We start from the raw sequence: 13285 nt of genomic DNA, 5'->3' as shown, positions 1-13285 counted from the left end.
TTTTCTTTTCCCTCTTGAAAGAAGATTAACTTTTGCCTTTGTGTTATTCCTGTTGAATAACTACAAGAAAGCATGTGTGAAAAACAAGGTGTCTTTTGGTCTCTGTGACTCAGTATTTACCTCCAGAAAACTCTAATAGAAAACCTCACTGATGGTACAATGTAACATCATGCTTTGCTGTTGGTACATCACTTAGTAAGACTTTGGGAGTATGTATTTTCAGTTCCTTCATCTGGTGGAATAGCTCCCTACATAACAACAAGTTATCTTACATTTGCACAAGTTTGTGGAAGGGATTTCTTAATGAAGCTTGACTAGCTTTTTATCTGAGGTTACAGAATGGTTTTCAGAAGCAGTCTCCCACTCATTCGGCTCAGGATGCTGCAGTATTGCTGTGCAGTGTCCTCTGCCTGTTACTTGCTTTTATGGCTGACTTTCTGTTACTGCATCTCCAGTGTCTTGTCTTTTTTGTAAGAGAGCAAGTCATATTTCTGTTGGCATGGGTTGCCTACTGGTGAGTTCACAGTGCTGATGCTATGGGCTTCTCTTTGTTTAGTACCTGATGATCCAGCAGACTCCATTTGTGCGCCGCCAAGTCCGCAAGCTTTTGCTCTTTATCTGTGGATCCAAGGATAAATACCGTCAGCTCCGAGACCTCCACACTTTAGACTCCCATGTTCGTGGAATCAAAAAGCTCCTGGAAGAGCAAGGCATTTTCCTTCGTGCCAGTGTGGTCACAGCAAGTTCAGGCTCTGCTCTGCAGTACGATACGTTGATCAGCTTGGTAAGGAAAAGTGTGCACCTGTACTTGGAGAAAGTCTGTGTTGCACTTCTGTAAGATGTCAGTCAGTCATAGAAATACTGACATGGTGTTTAATCCTGTCCTGTTGTGCCTTTCAGATGGAACATTTAAAGGCTTGTGCAGAGATTGCGACGCAGCGAACAGTGAACTGGCAGAAATTCTGCATTAAAGATGACTGTGAGTTCTTCCTCTGAGAGTGTTCAGGAGAGCAGAGGGTTTGCATTGCATGCCTTGTTCTGAATGAAGACTTCTGAGTGCAGACAAAAAAAGGGGAACAGAGCTGAGAGTTTGAGTAGGATTGAACTGTTTCCAATGCTAATTATCACAGTGCTCTAATTGCAGCTGTTCCCTAGCTGAAGAACACAGTATGCTGTAATGGATAACTTAGTAGAACATGAATTAGGAGATCTGCATTGTTTGCACTGCTGTGTAAATTAAGACGTGACACTTCACCTTGGTGTACCCAAGTGTTTTACTTCCATAGCGTAGGGTTCTGCCAGCTTGTGGGATGCTCCTTGTCATGTTGGAAGGTAGTTTTTGTTGGGTTTGGTAGTTTGGTGTGGTGCATTTAGATTTAATTTAGGCAATAACAATTTTCTTCCTTTCTCCGCAGCGGTTCTCTATTTCCTCCTTCAAGTCAGCTTCTTGGTAGACGAAGGAGTGTCGCCAGTTCTCCTGCAGCTGCTCTCTTGTGCTCTGTGTGGCAGCAAAGTGCTGTCTGTGGCTTCATCCTCTGGATCATCAAGCACTTCTTCCACCTCTGCTCCCGCAGCATCGGGCTCTGGGCAGCCAGCCACCCAGAGCAAATCATCCACGAAAAAGAGCAAGAAGGAAGAAAAGGAAAAGGAACGAGAGGGTGAGCTGCAGCTGTGCCCTATTCTGTGGTTCTTTTAGGGATGAAGGCTGCTCCTCTCAGCTTTATGTACCTCTATTTAGAGAGCACTGCTTGCTTCTAGTTGTGATGAATACCACTGTTGTGAAGGGGACACAAATCTTGGCGTGGGTGCTTGAAACCTTTAGCAACATCTAGGAGGGAAGAGCAGTTTCACCGTATATAATAATAGGTTTGAAGATGGAGTAGTATGCTGTAAGAGTTAGGGCTGAAATTGGGTACTGGACATATCCCAAACCCACTGTATTTATTAATTTGAGTGGACTTTGAGTTGTCTAAAAGAAGTTGCTTATACCAGTGACTAAATAACTTCTGCCTAAGTTGCTTGTCGTGGGATGGAGGAGGTTGAAATCCTCATGGGAATTGAAACAAATGCTGTTGATGCACACCCAGTTAGCTCTACTCCTCAATGGTTATGTTCAGACTTGTTTCCTCTGTCTGACTTGTAAGCTATGTTGGAGCCAGGACTGCTGCTTAATGGATGTCCAAAGTCTTGGGAAAGTAATTAAGCTTTCCTATAAAAGTCATGGGCATAAATTCTCTCTTGGCTTTTCTTCAGGGAACTGTTTTGGCTTTCTCTGACAGACGGTTCTTTGTGACTCTATTCACTGCCCTATTATTGTTCCTTTTCTTTTTATCAGGATGTGTAGCACATTTCTCATGTCCTTACTGGCAAGTATTGCAGGAGTTTTCTTCTGTAATAGTTGGGAGTGTTAAATTATATTTTTTGAGAAAGAGAAGTATATTATACGTGTTGCCTTAACCACTGTCATTTATCCCCATGTCCTTTCTGTATGATCTATTAAATAGGAAACTAGACTGCCTGTGAAGTACTCAAATCATCTGCTTTATTAACCCTTTCTCTCTTATGCTACCCGGTGTCCCCTAGGTGAGAGTTCAGGCAGTCAGGAGGACCAGCTGTGTACAGCTCTGGTGAACCAGCTGAACAAGTTTGCTGATAAGGAAACCCTCATTCAGTTCCTGCGTTGCTTCTTGCTGGAATCCAACTCATCCTCTGTCAGATGGCAGGCACACTGCCTCGCACTCCACATCTACAGGTGAGCTGGGAGGGAGCCTCTCTGAGCTGGCTCTTCTGAATCAGTCCCAGCTCAGTTTTGGAAATGATGAAAAAGCTCTGTCTCTGTTGAAGGTATAATGTTGGAGCTTCTGCCCTAAAAGCTGCTGAGGCTTGCAATGATGGTATCACCTAACTCATGTTATTCTGCAGTTGTTGGGGCCAGAGTTGTGACTTACGCAGTAGTGATCAACTTGAGTTACCATCTGCAAGAAACATCTGATTTCTGCCTTTAGAATCTGGCTCCTGACATCTACAGGAGCAGGTGTTTGTGGGAGAGTGAATTCCCAGGGCAGATAAAAGCGTGGCAGTTGTGTGTGTGAAGGCAGACTTCAGGGTGCTGAACTCCCTCAGGAGTCTGTTGTTACAAGAGAGCTCTTCCATTTCAAAGAGTGCTGGAACACTGTTGGTGATGAGAAGAGTTGACATTTGACTCTGTGAACCCTCGTGTATAGCAAGATATAGTTACAACCTTTTTTGAACTGTAAATATATTTTCCTTCCTCTGTGTATGGCTTTCTTGTCAATATAGCTATCTTGACATGCCTAATTGATCTGTAACCTGTCCAACAGGAACTCTAACAAGTCTCAGCAAGAATTACTGTTGGATCTCATGTGGTCAATCTGGCCAGAACTCCCAGCCTACGGGAGAAAGGCTGCCCAGTTTGTAGATCTCCTGGGATACTTCTCTCTGAAAACACAGCAGACTGAGAAGAAGGTACAGTGTCATTCAGAAAAGGCAGAACAGCATCTCAGGTCCAGCTGCCAAGAGTTTTCTCAGTGTTCATTTATGATACAGCTGGATTCCTTGAAATGGAGAGTGGGGATTTTTCTTTTGTTGTGTTGTGGGTTGAAAACTGTTCCTTGGGAAGTCTGTGGGGAAAGTTCTGCTAGCTCCAATGCTAGCTCTGATTTACAGATCTGATATTTCATCTCTTAACCATGACTTCTGAACAAAGGCTGTGGTGGAATTTCTTAGGGGGCCACAGAGAACAGATAGTTTAGATGCACTGATAATTGCATGTGTGTTTGTAAAGAGCTGGAAATGGCCTATGAATCTTGGCAAGCATTTCCAGTCATTGGCTGGGACAAACAGCACTGTTGTTGTGGTAAAGGTCTAATTTTAGGATCTGTTATGTTCTTGGGTAATGACTTAACCACACAAATACCTGTGGGTGCAGTGCACACATTGTCTGGGGGACCGAGCGTGCCACGTGATGAGAAGTCTTTGCAGCATTAAAAAAAAATTGCTGAGCAGACAACATTTCCTAATTGTATTTCAGTTGAAGGAATACTCCCAGAAGGCTGTGGAGATCCTCCGGACTCAAAACCACATTCTTACCAACCACCCTAACTCCAACATTTACAAGTGAGTTACTTCTGCCTTTGATCCATTCTGCTGAAGGAGCTTTTTAGCAGATGAGCTGCAATCCACAAAGCAATACCCAATTCTTCTAATGAAATTGTGGTGGAGGAAGGACCCCTACTGAGATTACATGCTTGCTGCAGCTGGCCTTGAGAGAATAGCAAACTCCTTTCTGCCATGTGAAAAGAAATAAATAGATGCATTATTGGCAGTAGTTTGGCTTTAGCTTTTTTGCTTTCCTTTTTGGTACGTGTTAGAAAATAGGAAAGTAGGAACAACTGGAGAGCATAGATTTGCAGAGTTGCTAATGGTGTTCTTAGTCATACCTTGGTGGTTAATTGTTTTATTTTCTTCCCCTTCATTCCAGCACACTGTCTGGACTGGTGGAATTTGATGGCTATTACTTAGAGAGTGATCCTTGCCTTGTCTGCAACAATCCAGAGGTGCCCTTCTGTGTAAGTACTGCTGTTCTTAAGCCCTTTCCAATTAGTTACAGGGATCCCAACATTTACAGCAGCCGTGTTTCTGTATTTTGGGGGATGTGATCCTATTGGCAGCGTGTCCTTATTTTTTTGTCTTCTCAGTATATTAAGCTTTCCTCCATTAAAGTGGACACCCGCTATACAACCACCCAGCAAGTGGTGAAGCTGATTGGCAGCCACACCATCAGCAAAGTGACAGTGAAGATAGGAGACCTGAAACGCACCAAAATGGTCCGAACCATCAACCTGTATTACAACAACAGGACAGTGCAGGCCATAGTGGAGCTGAAAAACAAGTACGTTCATCCACGTGTTTCACTGAGTTTGACATTAGGATTTCTGGTGAGGTGGTTGGGTTGAATCTGTATTGTATTTGGAAACCAACATTACTACCAAGAGCATCTCCTGGGGATTTTGACTCAGAAAGGAATTTGGACTTTGCAACGCATCCAGGAATGTTGGAAGTGTTAACGCTGCTTGTTTGAAGCCATATAGTAGAGGTAAAATTAGAAGTTGGATGGCCTCAAGTGCTGCTATACTCAGGAAAAATGCTTTTTTTTCAGTGCACTGCTCAGTCTGGAGCCAGTTCTGCTTATATGCTTTCCCTTCTCACTTCTTGAGATCTTCTCACCAGAATCAGATCTCTTTGGCTTAGGGATTAATCTGTGCCTGCTGCTTATTGCTTATTTGAAGTCTTAATCTTCTGTGACATCACGAGTGGCTGCTGCGGAGAGGATTATGATGTCACAAAGAGAGGATTCTGACTTCAGGTTGAGAATAAGCAGTGGGAGTAGATGAGATCTTTAGAAATAAATATCCTGTTTTCATGCAAATGTCTTTACTAATAAAAATAAAAAATAAAAAAAAAAAGGGAGGTGAAAATCCCTAGAAAATGTCTGTAGAATTAAAGTTCTTCCATGAGGCATCAACAGCTCTCTAATCCTAAACAGTCTCTCTCTATGAAGAGGATAAAGGCTTAAAATGTATTTCTGGCTACATATCATGTCAATACAGAAGCTAAGGAAGCGAATCCTAGAACTGCTCTCCATTCATCCCATATAAAGTAGATTTGGAGCCGAGGCAGTTGTGCTTGGCTCCTCTGTGTGCGTGGGCAGGAGGGTACCTCCCCATTGAAAAGCCATACGCTTCTCTTTTCTTTCCCAGGCCAGCTCGATGGCACAAAGCCAAAAAGGTCCAGCTGACCCCAGGCCAGACAGAGGTGAAGATTGACCTCCCTCTGCCCATCGTGGCTTCCAACCTGATGATTGAGTTTGCAGATTTCTATGAGAACTACCAGGCTTCCACGGAGACCCTGCAGTGCCCTCGGTGCAGCGCGTCCGTCCCTGCCAACCCGGGGGTGTGTGGGAACTGTGGTGAGAATGTGTATCAGTGCCACAAGTGCAGGTAGGTCGTCCCAGTTCCTCCCCACGGAGCCCTCGTGCTGCTGCTCACGTTGGATGCTCAGCAGAACACCCTGCTATTGAAATACACCATTCTGGTTAATAGGAGCGCGCAATCAAATTAGTCGAGAAGTATAAAACAGGCTTACAGAGGGATTTAGCATTAATGCAGGCGAACAAAGGAAACCTGATACGACAGTGCTGAAAGAATGCTGAAGTTTTGAACCGAGCCCTCAGAAGTTGAAAATGGCAAATTCCCAGAAGGAGGTTATTTTTGGCCTGCTTGGTTAAAGCAGGAGCTGGAGTTCAATGGTTGGGGGGGGGTTCCCCCTGGAGATCCGTGATGTGGTGTGCAGGATGGACTGTGCTGGTTTGTCTGTTCATAGCTTTTGTTGTGCTCTCCTCATTCAGAGCAGGGCTCAGGGTGTAATTTACTGTGTGCTATTCAGGCTTTTACTCCAGTATCACAAATCCTCCTCTTTTGTGAGTTTAGTCGCCTCATCTGGTGTCTCTTCTCCCATCGCATTGTCCCACATTGCTCTCAAATCTGCAGGGGTTTCAAGGTGTTCAGCAGATTCTTTGCACAGATCATTTGATTATTTGTCTGCTGAAAGGTTTCCATATCCTATATTGAAATATGGGAGCTATAAACCGGTTCATGTCATGCTACTCTCGTCTGCAACAGGGGATAATAAGTATACTGCAGCTAGTCCCACTGCTACTGTGTAGAGAGTGAAAGCTGTTCAAAGCCCAGACCTTACAAAACTGTTTCTTTTAATCTGTGTCCTCATAAAGGGCACAGTGTCCTCATCTGACGTTCTGCTGGGAATTACTGTTGTTGAAGCAGGATTGTTAGGCACAAACTCATGCCTGTTTCTACTTACTGCTCAGAACGTACTGCTTCTACGTGGATTTTTTGTTGCCTAGGTTCTGATTGTCACATACCACATGTGCTTTGCTCATAACAGCTTCCTTAAGGTAGATTAGATGTTTTGGGGGCCTTCCTCTCCTTTACCTAATTAATGAGTGCATTCAGAGCTTACTTGCTTTATTCCCCCAGTTACCTCGATAAGCTCAGCTGCATTCTCTGACCTTTCTGGCTTGCCTTCCAGGTCCATTAATTACGACGAGAAGGATCCCTTCCTTTGCAATGCCTGTGGGTTCTGTAAATACGCACGCTTTGACTTCATGTTGTATGCCAAGCCTTGCTGTGCAGTGGATCCCATAGAGAACGAGGAGGATCGAAAGAAGGTTGGACTAATAGCGGATTCATTAACGAAATGCTGTATCTCTTGGCCAAGTCAACAGTGTAGAGACATCAGAGGCCCATCTGTCTTGGGAGTAACATGAAAAGCAGAACTCCTTCAATGCTTTTTACTGACTAATGCATTTTCTCTAATTCTGGTGATCTCCCAAAATCCTCATTCTTGTCTCTGGCATTTTGAGAAGTATGGAATGCAATCCCTTATTTACTCTCTTCATCCGCTAAGTAGATCATTCTTCAAAGACATTATTCAGTGCTTTGCATACAAACTAGCTATCTAGCACTGGATCTCTTTGTCTTCCTGTGAAAGACAGGTTAGTTTGGGTTGTGCTATATACATTAGCATCTCATCTGAGGAGGCCTGCTAATGAAGGAGGAACCCATTGCAGTACATGCAGTGTCAGTGTGGCCTGTCCCAGAGTCTAAGTGTGCAGGTTAAGGTGTTGCACACTGGATACTTGTGGAAGAAGCAAAGCTCACGTTTTTCAGTAACACAGAGAACTCAAAAGATGTGAGAAAACTTGGAGGTGTAGCTCAGTACAATTAAAAATGTTGTCTGAACATAAACCAAGAGTTTCCTTTCTTCTTTTATTCTTAGGCAGTAACAAACATCAACACTCTCTTGGACAAAGCTGACAGAGTGTATCACCAGCTAATGGGACACCGACCGCAGCTGGAAAACCTTCTGTGCAAAGTGAATGAGGCAGCTCCTGAAAAGCCCCAGGTAACAAAGGACAAATGGGTTTTGCACAGAAAAACACTCACTTGTAGGAGGCAGGCAGGACACTGGCTTTTATATTGCCAAGGACAGCTGGAGATCCTTGCCTCAGATGCTGTTCTGGAGTGGTTATTTTTTGTGTGTAGCTTCCATATGTGATGCCTTTTATTTTTCTCTCTGTTCCAGGATGAATCTGGTAGTAGTGGAGGGATCAGTTCTACCTCAGCTAGTGTGAATAGATACATACTGCAGTTAGCCCAGGAGTACTGTGGTGACTGCAAGAACTCATTTGATGAACTTTCCAAAATCATCCAGGTATGTACGGTGTGCTTTCATTTGTATTCAGGTCACATGTTTCCTTCTATTTCTAATGTGGACAGCAAGCCTTAAAACAGAGCAGATAACTGGGAGTTAGGCTGACATTTCTAATGAATTTCCCAGGTTTGCCATTGACATAATGATGGGTTCTGAGTTTTGAGAAATGTATTTCCATAAAATATACAGTGAAAATAATCCGTAAATAGGTTTATCAGCTATGTAGTGCTTCACAAGTCTCATTTCTCCTTTTCTGTGTTTCCAGAAAGTATTTGCCTCTCGGAAGGAGCTCCTGGAGTACGACCTTCAGCAGAGAGAGGCAGCAACAAAGTCCTCACGGACCACTGTCCAACCCACGTTCACTGCCAGCCAGTATCGTGCCTTGTCTGTTCTGGGCTGTGGCCACACGTCGTCAACAAAGTGTTATGGCTGTGCCTCAGCTGTCACTGAACACTGCATAACGTTGCTCCGGGCTTTGGCAACCAACTCTGCCATCAGGCATATCCTCGTGTCCCAGGGCCTTATCCGAGAGCTGTTTGACTACAACTTGCGGCGGGGCGCAGCCACCATGAGGGAGGAGGTCCGTCAGCTCATGTGCCTTCTGACCAGGTGTGGTTTGATTCAGTGCTCATAGCCCTCTCCTAGTAAAAGCAGAGTTGGGAAGGTGTAGCTGTGCAAGGGAGAGATCTTACATCAGCAAACTGTAGGCCGTAACTGCTTGCTGTACGTTTGTCATCAGCTAAGCTGAAATCCCAGGAGCTTTTGGTATTTAGTAGGAGCACAGCGTAACGGTGTTCTCTTTTTCCTTCTGGTCTTAGGGACAATCCAGAAGCCACACAGCAGATGAATGATTTAATCATCGGGAAGGTTTCTGCAGCTCTGAAGGGACACTGGGCAAATCCAGACTTGGTGAGAGACTCCAGTGCTTTCTTTTCTGACCCTCTGCAACTGCTGGTGTATTCCAGTCATTGCATTTTCTCCATTATCATCATCTGTAATACGTAAGGTGTCTTGATAGGAGTTAAGGTAATGTACAACACTACATTATAGTAACATGCCTGAGTTTCCTCAGGCTGTTCTACATGCCTTAGCTGTCGTTTGCAGCTCACCTTGCAGCTCTCTCAGTTAGACTGCCTGTCATCTCAGTTGGGGATGGGACTAAATGTACTTAGATCAATGTGTTTTAAAGCTGTATTTTTAAATATCAGAAGGCAAAAGGGACTCCTCTATCACCTTCTAAAGCTTTTACATGTCTGTCCTACAGGCTAGCAGTCTCCAGTATGAGATGTTGCTGCTCACAGACTCCATCTCAAAGGAAGACAGCTGCTGGGAGCTCCGACTACGCTGTGGTGAGTTGAAGCAGCTAAAAGTGAAAGCTTTAATTTAAATACTATGCCCAGGTCCATGCACTTTGTCTCCAGGAGCTTAAAATAGGAGTGCTAAGAAACAGAAATATGGAAGTACTTAAAAAAAAAAACTGGATGTTTTCCATTCTTGGCTCCATGAGAATATGATTGCTTTGCTTGAAGATATGAGGTGTTTATTCCAGGCACTTTTGAGGTGCTTTACAGAGCTGTGGAGGGGTCCCATGTGCAGATCTTGGTGGCATGAGCATGTCTCTCTTTCAGCTCTCAGCCTCTTTCTGATGGCAGTGAACATTAAGACTCCGGTGGTTGTGGAGAACATCACACTCATGTGCCTGCGCATTCTTCAAAAGCTGATCAAACCACCTGCTCCAACCAGCAAGAAAAACAAGGTATTGCCTTAAAACTTCAGCAGAGTATCTGAAAATGAGCTGATTACAGTCTACTTTTTAGGGGCAAGCTCTTGGTGCTTCCAGCAATTTTGTGGAATCAAGTACATCTAACTCAGATTTTTGAATACAACTATAATTCTGATAAAGGCAAAATTGGTTGGCTTCTCCATGACTGTAATTTAGCTGCAGTTTGTGGCTTTGTCAAGAATCACAGAGCTTTCTTGTCTGCTAGGATGTGCCTGCAGATGCTCTCACCACTGTGAAGCCTTACAGCAATGAAATCCATGCACAAGCTCAACTGTGGCTCAAGAGGGACCCCAAAGCATCATACGAAGCTTGGAAAAAGTGCCTCCCTGCCAGAGGTAGTTCTGTGTTTTTAACTCTGTGCAATATTGTGAAAGAACATGCATGTACTTCTGTCGAGTTGTGTTGGCTTCTGTCCCTGCCATCTGATACCATCTTCACACTTAACCATGCAGTCTGTGGAGATGGCAGCACTGACCTTTCCAAGCTGCGTTGCTCAGCCTCTGAGCAGAAAATGCACTGTGCCTGAAGATAAACATTTCTCTTGAGCTGTGTTCAATATTGCAGGTGTAGATGCCAATGGGAAATCTCCCAGCAAAGCAGAGCTTCACCAGCTCTATTTGTCAGAAAAATATGTCTGGAAGTGGAAACAGTTTATGAGTCGCCGTGGGAAGAGAACTTGTCCTCTGGATCTGAAGCTGGGACACAACAATTGGCTGCGACAGGTAAACATGGGTGAAAGCTCCAATGTGATGTATTGGCCTGTCAGCACCACGGGGCACAGTTAACCACCAGGGAATGTTGGTGGTTTGCCATGTTTTACATGCTGTATGGATGAGTGCATGGTATAAATGTTTTGATGTAGAACGTCATGTAGGCATTCTCTTAGAATGAAGTCTTTAGAAGAACAAGTGAACGCTGCCATCAGGTCACCACACTGTCCCAATGTGTGCTGTCTCTTTCAAGTGAGGCATCTCTGGTTTATCTCTGCACATCAAATGATACCTTATTTTAATGCTTTTCTTTAGGTGCTGTTTACTCCAGCCACTCAAGCTGCAAGGCAGGCTGCGTGTACCATTGTGGAAGCTCTGGCTACCATCCCCAGCCGCAAACAACAGGTCCTTGATCTCCTTACGAGGTATTTCCATGATGCCACACTTGGCAGCTCCAGGATTATTTTTCTCTTAATTCCCGTGAGAATCACTCCCTTCTTCTTTTATCACCTCCGTCTATAGTATCCTTCTGATTGACATGTTGTTTTGTGCTGGGTGCTTAAACTTAATTAGCTTGGTAGATAGCGTTTTAGGAAGACTTTTTTTGTTGTTGCTTGGCAGTGTGTGTTTTCCAGAGGTAAGCAGATGGTATTCAGCTGCGTGGACATAATTTTCCTGGTCTCTTAGACAGCAAGATAGCAGGGGAAACTCTCTTCTAACTAACGTGACATAACTTAGCACAAGTGACACTGTTAGCACAGTTGGTCATCTTTTTGGATGAAGTATCACTCTAGCAGTAAGTAATGAATACTGGTAATGCTGTTAGCTAGGAAGAGCAGAGTGAGGGGGACTTGTTGCTGAGAGTTGGTTGTCAGCATGTGCTTCTCTTTACCAGCTACCTGGATGAGCTGAGCATTGCTGGTGAATGTGCTGCTGAGTACCTGGCACTGTACCAGAAGCTCATCAAGCCTGCCCACTGGAAAGTCTACCTGGCAGCCAGAGGCGTTCTGCCTTATATTGGCAGCCTCATCACAAAGGTATGGACATGTTTGGAGGAACTAAAGAGTAGCAGAAGGCTTGTCCCAGTCCCGTCAGTCTGTCTGGCTTTTGTGCTTTCAAATCTTCATCTCTTTGTTCAGTTGCTGGCCATTGCCGTGCTTATGAATTTCACTTTTGCCCTGTCATCTCTGAACAGAAACAGCTACAGTAGTGTTAGCCCCAGCAGTAGCAGGCCTCTGTGTAAACTGCCTGGTACATAATTATCTGCTAGGTGGACGGCTGTGCTAAGGGGTATAAATATTGCTCCCCTGACTTGGCATGAGGTCCAAGCTGAAAGCTGTCTTAGCTGCCAGGCTGGACTCTGAAAGCTCTTCGTGACAAGGGAAGATTAGGTGTGCTACCATTCCTTGAACATGAATTTACAGCCTGTTGGCAAGGAAACACATTTAAATTGCATTTGTCAGAGAGCTAGGTCTTAGCACTTAGCTGTTGTGTGGTGCTCCCAGCTGCACTCTAAAGAAGGTGACAAATGCAGTGCAAGTGATGGCCGTGAGTCCATCGTGGAGGGCCCCTAGGTTAAAGCAGTGCTAATAGTCATGAGGTGGGTACAGGGAGAAGATAAAGGAGGATATTTGGATCAGTTTTTCTCTCTCCTCTTCCTTCTCACTGCTGCATTGCAGTTGTAGTTTCTCTGTGGTTGACTGTTCTTTTGCTGTGTTCCTCTGCACCCCACAAGTCAGTGTGTGTTAGGTTTCAGTCTATTAGATGCTCACCAGCTCATCAACATTGACATTGCAGTTTGTTGTCCTAATGGACTTGTTAATTATTTTCAGGAAATAGCTCGCTTACTTGCCTTGGAAGAAGCAACGCTCAGCACTGATTTGCAGCAAGGATATGCCTTGAAGAGTCTCACAGGTATTTGGTGGTGTCAGTGCAATTCATGCAGTGGGATTTAGAGGCAGGATGATCATTCTTCTGTCACAGCATATATGAAATTTCTGACAAGTGATTCAGCGTTTTGCAATTGTCAGCATTGGATTTTTGCCATCAGTTCAGCATTCAGTCCCAAAGTAGACTTTTCTGTATCTTTTGTGGTCAGTTTCAGTATGCAGTTACCTGAACTGTGGTAATGATGAATGATACATTACTGAGCAAACTTTGTCATACCACTTTTCTCCTCCGTTTCTTGATTGTATTTATTGACCACTATGATTCCTGGGGCTGCTACTGTTTGTTTCTCACTTAATGTATCATCGCTTTTCATTTTTTAATCTTCTGCTGTATGTTTTTTTCCACTCCCATTTTCTTGGAAATGGGAGTGTTTTATATTAACTAGGTTGCTCTTTTTTCCATCCTCCTGCACATTCTTCAGAAATGAATAGGCTAACTCATAAGGCGTGGCTTCTAGCCAGAAAAAACATGTTGATAAATGTAATGGGAAAGAATCCAAATGTCCACTGATTCTTCTCTTTGCAGTAGG

The 13285-nt window shown here is 44.1% G+C and overlaps 1 protein-coding gene across 5 annotated transcripts in view; it reads left to right on the top strand.

The window, feature by feature from the left end:
* Positions 1–13285, top strand: part of UBR4 (ubiquitin protein ligase E3 component n-recognin 4) — a 67784-nt gene that overhangs the window by 38261 nt on the left and 16238 nt on the right. For all 5 annotated transcript variants that reach the window (XM_040651375.1, XM_040651374.1, XM_040651373.1 and 2 more), the window contains 21 exons: positions 557–784; positions 901–979; positions 1416–1658; positions 2584–2752; positions 3342–3486; positions 4052–4137; positions 4502–4589; positions 4719–4912; positions 5781–6020; positions 7129–7267; positions 7879–8004; positions 8185–8313; positions 8579–8922; positions 9132–9222; positions 9578–9662; positions 9942–10069; positions 10302–10431; positions 10661–10818; positions 11122–11231; positions 11702–11843; positions 12639–12720. In XM_040651375.1, the coding sequence (XP_040507309.1) occupies positions 557–784; positions 901–979; positions 1416–1658; positions 2584–2752; positions 3342–3486; positions 4052–4137; positions 4502–4589; positions 4719–4912; positions 5781–6020; positions 7129–7267; positions 7879–8004; positions 8185–8313; positions 8579–8922; positions 9132–9222; positions 9578–9662; positions 9942–10069; positions 10302–10431; positions 10661–10818; positions 11122–11231; positions 11702–11843; positions 12639–12720 (3136 nt within the window). The remainder of the gene's footprint in view (positions 1–556; positions 785–900; positions 980–1415; positions 1659–2583; positions 2753–3341; positions 3487–4051; positions 4138–4501; positions 4590–4718; positions 4913–5780; positions 6021–7128; positions 7268–7878; positions 8005–8184; positions 8314–8578; positions 8923–9131; positions 9223–9577; positions 9663–9941; positions 10070–10301; positions 10432–10660; positions 10819–11121; positions 11232–11701; positions 11844–12638; positions 12721–13285) is intronic.

Source organism: Gallus gallus, chromosome 21, assembly GCF_016699485.2.
Source record: "Gallus gallus isolate bGalGal1 chromosome 21, bGalGal1.mat.broiler.GRCg7b, whole genome shotgun sequence".
NCBI classification, from domain to species: domain Eukaryota; kingdom Metazoa; phylum Chordata; class Aves; order Galliformes; family Phasianidae; genus Gallus; species Gallus gallus.
Note: the sequence above shows the minus strand (reverse complement) of the source record. Positions and strands in the feature narration are given on the sequence as shown.